The sequence below is a fragment of the Tupaia chinensis genome, unplaced genomic scaffold (assembly GCF_000334495.1).
Source record: "Tupaia chinensis unplaced genomic scaffold, TupChi_1.0 Scaffold000263_1, whole genome shotgun sequence".
In the NCBI taxonomy this organism is placed as follows: Eukaryota; Metazoa; Chordata; class Mammalia; order Scandentia; family Tupaiidae; genus Tupaia; species Tupaia belangeri.
The window spans coordinates 1984928-1990888 of record NW_006159743.1 but is presented as its reverse complement, the minus strand read 5'-3'; the positions used below and the strand labels follow the sequence as shown (position 1 = coordinate 1990888).

The 5961-nt window shown below is 38.3% G+C and overlaps 1 protein-coding gene across 1 annotated transcript in view; it reads left to right on the top strand.

The window, feature by feature from the left end:
- Positions 1-3041, top strand: part of LOC114004419 (dnaJ homolog subfamily B member 6) — a 7333-nt gene extending 4292 nt beyond the window's left edge. Inside the window, exon 2 of the mRNA XM_014588181.2 lies at positions 2890-3041. Coding sequence (XP_014443667.1) covers positions 2890-2917 — 28 coding nt within the window. The 3' untranslated portion in view covers positions 2918-3041. The remainder of the gene's footprint in view (positions 1-2889) is intronic.
- The last annotated feature ends 2920 nt before the right edge of the window (positions 3042-5961 follow it).

The window sequence follows — 5961 nt, the reverse complement described above, 5'->3', positions numbered from 1 at the left end:
TAGGGAAAGTGAAGAACAGGAATGTTGAGATTCACTGACCATTCATAGCTGGTCCATGTCTCGACCCAAGTTTCCTAAGAACCAGCTCAGGATCTTCTGATGTATAAGGTTCACACAATAAACAGTAACATAAGTGAGCTGGCATTCAGTGGTCTTCACGTTTCCTTTTGAAGCCACTTTATATTTTGGGTCTTCACCCCTTTCATGAAAAGTCCTTTTTTATTTTACCTCAAAGCTTCATTGTAGTTCCAAATTCCCTGAAGTGAATGAAGTGTGGCCAAATGTGGGCCTGACAAGTGTGGAGAAAGGCCTCTGAGCAGAACAGGGAAGGACTATGTGGTTGCATAGCCCTAGACTTCTGCCTTATTTGGAGTCTTGAGGATCCAGTGCGAGGGAGTATGGTGGGGCCCACAGGATGGAGAGGTGCACTTGCAGATGAAGCAGGATGTTTCTTTTAAAGGCCAGGAAAGGGATCTCCTAGAGGGTGAGTCATTTTCCTAATGCTCATTGTTTCTATTGATGAGACTAGAGGAAATCTAAGACTCTAGTCCCCAGTGGACTCTGTGAAAAAAGATGTATTTCGTTTTTAGTGTCAAGAGAAACAGGAAGAGGCAACCAGCAGTTAGCGTAATGGCTATGTCGCTGGACTCCCACGTAGTTGACCGCAGTTCACATCCCGGACCCGGTGGCTTAAAACTCATGCCGGACGCGTGTGCGTGTGTGCCCAAGATCCTGAGAGGAGAATGGAGGAGAAGGGATTGCGGCATGACCATCCCCCCCGGGAGGTGATTTCTTGCTTTCTGTCTCTATGTCTCTCTCTGTCTGGCGAGCACAAGCGCCCTATAGCGAAAACCTCTCCAAAAAAGAAAAAAAAAAAGAGAGAGAGAGAGAGAGAAACAGGAAGATATAATAATAACATTAGCTTAGGGTATGGACAGTTGAGAATTCAAATCCTTTACAACCATTTCCTAATTTCTTGATCTTAGACAGGTTAATACAATTGCTTGATCGTAGGTTTGCCTGGTAAAATAAAGATGATCATTTCTGCCCGTCCTAATTTCTAGAGTTTTAGAAATTAAGTACACAACAGTTTTGTGTAAGTTTTAATATATAGTCTATTAAAATATTTAATATATAGTCACATACTTCATTATATCATTTCACAATGAACTGCTTGTAGGTGATGGTCCCATAAGATTGTAATGGAGCTGAAAAATGCTTAGTGCTAGTGCTATTGTAGCCATCACTACAGAACTTTGCAGTCATCCTAAGCACATCTATGAAGAGAGCAATGGGCATTACTCATGTGTTCGTGGTGATGCCAGTAGAAATGAACCTACTAGGCTGCCAGTTGTGTAAGTATAGCACATACTATTAGCACAGTATGTAATACTTGACAATAAATGACTCGTTACTAGTTTTCATATTTACAAACTTTTTCATACTGTACTTTTCCTCGTTATTTTAGAGTGTACTCCTCCTGCCTATGGTGGGAAGAAGCTTACTGTAAAATGCTATGCCATGTTATACCAACAGCAGCCTCACATATCTCAGGTTTACCATGTCTGTTCATTTTTAAAAAAGAATACTTACTTAATTTTACTTATCATTATTATAATTTCTTTTTTAACCAGAGAGAGGGAGAGAGAGGAAAAGTGAAAAAGTAAGCTGCCAGGTCAGGGACTTGAACTGCAGTTGGCCATGTGGGAGTCCAGCGCCCCAACCACTACCAGCCCCAGCATGTTTCTTAATTTTATCATTCATTCTTTTGCTTAATTTAATGTTTGTATTCTGTTGATCATCACACCCTTGCCAATGGGACAAGATGTGGAAGTAGAACACAGTGATATTAATGATGCTGACCCTGTGTAAGCCTAGGCTAATGTTTGTGTCTTAGTTCTAAACAAAATTTAAAAAATATATATTTAGCTTAAAATAGGAAAAAGTTATAAAGATATTAAAGAGAAAATATTTTTGTACATCTGTACAATGTGACTATATTTAAATGAAGTATTATTACAAAAGAGTCAAACACTCCAAGTAATTTTAAGGTTTACGAAGTAAAAACTTATAGTAAGCTGAGGTTAATTATTACTAAAGAAAGAAAAAAATTTTAATAAGTTTAGTGTAGCCTAGATGTACAGTGTTTATAGTCTACAGTAGTGTACAGTAATGTTTTAGGCCTTCCTTTTCACTCACCACTTACTCACTGACCTACCCAGAGCCACTTCTAGTCCTTCAAGCTCCATTCATGGTAAGTGCTTTATCCCATTTTTTAGCTTTCATACCAAATGTTTACTGTACCACTTCTGTTTAGACATGTTTAAATACACAATACTTACATTGTGTTAGAATTGCCTGTGATATTCAAGATAGTAACATGCTATACAGGTTCATAACCCAGGCTAGACCATAATGCCTATATGTATAATAAGCTATACCATCTAGTTTTGTATAAGTATCCTCTATGATATTCACATAATCACAGATCACCTATTGACACATTTCTCAGAATATATATCCATTGTAAGCAATGCATGACTATATTTTATAAATGGAAGGCATCATTGTTCTTTCCAAAACATCTTCAATTCTTATGGGTACATGCTGTAAGCTTGCCATGAATTTTTTAAAGAATTTGAATTTGTGATGTGATCTTAAAAACAAGATCAGCTATGGATTGTGTTTCATTCCAAAATACAAGTAAAAGATGGAATATAAAAAAAAAACAATTCCATTTTTTTCCCCCTATTTTGGCAATCCTAAAAAAAGTAACATTTTTAGCTTGGGGACAACTGGTATGACTTTTGCCTTTGAACCTTCTTTTTTCCTCCTTACTTTTAAACTTTAAAACTTACATGTTGGCTTTACTCTCTGTTTCCATTATAGGAAATTGATGGAAAATCACTGCTATTGATGACAAGGAATGATGTGCTGACAGGACTTCAGTTAAAATTGGGGCCTGCTCTGAAAATCTATGAGTATCACGTAAAACCTCTGCAGACAAAGCATTTGAAGAACAACTCTTCATAGTACAGTCAAATTGGGGTCTTAGACCTCAAAAAATACATAATGACATAATTTAGTTTCATGTGATGAAACTTTGTAAACAGAATACATACATGTGTATATGTAAAGAATTTCAATCTAATGAAATGTTATCCTATTGGATAGACTAGGCAATCCATCAGCTGACCTGAATTCAGCCAGGAGAAGCAGGGATAGGTAAGATGTGCACAGGATGATATTCCTTGTGGATTTGTCAAATAGAATGATCTTTGACACAACTCGACACCCCTCCCCACAGAGGCTTTGAAATCATGAGGGTTTCTTTATTTCTTCATAGATTACTTTCCCAAAAATCCTTAAGAAGAATGTAGTGGAATGAGCCTCTTTGGTTACAGACATAGGAAGTTTAGGTAAAAACTTGAAAACTTAGGGAGGGGTGAAAATAGAAAGGCACCGCTATGTCTCTTGAGTTCCTCTGCTCCTTAGAGCTGGTGTCCTTGGATGGAATTGCCGACACCCTTTGTATAGAGGGTCCTCCACTTGACCTTATTAAGGTTTCTTTGGGATATGCTGCAAGTTTGGAATGAACGTGCATATTGTGGCCCCTTCAGGAAGGAAATCATAGCTCTGCAGAGAGAAACTCTGCTGTGTACTGGGGATCTCCATCCATACTCGGCTAGCTTTCACGGGGGTGATGGTATTTTCTGCATAGATTTGCTTTTAAGTTGATTGTTTCTGAAGAAAGCTTTTTTTTTTTTTTTTTACTTTATGGTTTGTATTTATAATAATTTGCTTCTGAGGAAATTGCAGAGTTATAGATCAGAAAACCTTGTTACTAGTACAGAATATTTTTATATATATTCCTTCATGATGGTGTAATATTTTTTTAATTGTCCCATGCTTTGATTCCTGATGTGAGTACTTGTCTTTAAGAACTTGAAAAAGTGGGCTTGCTACATCTCTGTTCAAAGAGACGTTTGTTCTATCTCTGTGTGTCAATGCCTTGTTGAATTGGTGCTCTGTGGTTGCAATAAAGCATTGCTTCAGTTTATTCCCACTGTATCCTTTGATCTATTTTCTGTTTGCTTCTTCAGTTGGGATTAAGGATTAATGTGTCCTTGAAAGCATAGGGAGAAAATTAAGACTTTTTTTAAAACAAACAAACAAACAAAAAACTTTAAGTATGAAAGTTATCTAGATCTATATGTGGATTGATTTTCTTTATAAATTGAATCATCCAGGTAGTTCTCATTCTTTTTCTTACTCGCACCCAGCAACCAATTTTAGGTATTATTTTGGACGAAGATTTTTTTTTAATTTGCTATAGGCAAATTAAGATCACTAGATTGTGAACTTATATTTATGTTTTTCGAATTCTGATGAAAGCTACTGACCTTCCCTATTGACCAAAGCTCATCTTCTCCCATATAAACCTATGCAGAGGGGCCAGCAGGTAGCATAGTGGTCAAGGTACTGGACTCCCAGATGGCCGGCCACAGATCAAGTCCTGGACCCAGTGTCATGAAAATCATGCCAGGTGTATGTGCATGCATGCCCAAAATCCCAGGAGGAGAATGGAGAAGAGATTGCAGTATGCCCATCCCCACTGGGGGAGGTGGGGTGATGTCTCACTTTCCTTCTCACTGTCTGTTTCTCTCTAGCAAGTGCATGTACACTATGACAAAAACCTTACAAAAAAAAAAAAATGACTGTGCAGAAAGTTGATATAATTTTTTACTTTCCCACTTCGTATTCCTTAAATTAAGAGAATGTTAGAGAATGCTGTAATTCAGTCCTTGGTGAAGATCATTTCTCTGAAGAGTAGAAAGTTTGAACATGATAGTGAAAAACAAAGGAAATGGCAGATAGTGATCAGAGTTCAGAAATGCACTCTATATTCAATTATGGGCCAATTACAGCCTATGAAGTGTCTGAACTTGAATAATGCTTTGTTTTGCACTGTAAGTGACCATTTCTGTCTCCAAGTTCCCACAGCGTCAGGCAGCAAATACATGTCAAGTGAAAGGCAGAATCTAGTTAAGGACTGTGAGAAACATGGAGACAAAGGTGAGAACTGCAGCTGCTGGAGACAGTGAGCAGGAAGGGGTGGAGAATCTGGAAGGGCTACGGAATGAAGGACATGATTAAAACTTTTCTGGAGGAGTTCTCACAATAAAATGGTAATGATGCTTGACCCCTGTCTACCTCAGAAAGATAGTGTGAGGGGGCAACAGGTGGCATGGTGGTTGAGGTGCTGGACCCACATCGCCAGCTGCAGTTCTAGCTCAGACCTGACGGCTTACTTTCTCTCTCTCTCTGTCTCCCCCCACTTCCCTCCCTCCTTCCCTCCCTCCCTTCCTCTTCCAGTGAGCACATGTGCCTTGTAGCAAATTTAAATAATAAAAAGTATAAAGTTAGGGGACCAGCAGGTGGCATGATGATTAAGGTGTTGGATACTCCCACATGGCTGATCATGGTTTGAGTCCCAGACCAGGTGGCCTGCTTTCTCACTTTCCCTCTGTGTGTGTGTGTGTGTGTGTGTGTGTGTGTGTGTGTGTGTGCTGAGGAAATTGCAGAGTTATAGATCAGAAAACCTTGTTACTAGTACAGAATATTTTTATATATATTCCTTCATGATGGTGTAATATTTTTTTAATTGTCCCATGCTTTGATTCCTGATGTGAGTACTTGTCTTTAAGAACTTGAAAAAGTGGGCTTGCTACATCTCTGTTCAAAGAGACGTTTGTTCTATCTCTGTGTGTCAATGCCTTGTTGAATTGGTGCTCTGTGGTTGCAATAAAGCATTGCTTCAGTTTATTCCCACTGTATCCTTTGATCTATTTTCTGTTTGCTTCTTCAGTTGGGATTAAGGATTAATGTGTCCTTGAAAGCATAGGGAGAAAATTAAGACTTTTTTTAAAACAAACAAACAAACAAAAAACTTTAAGTATG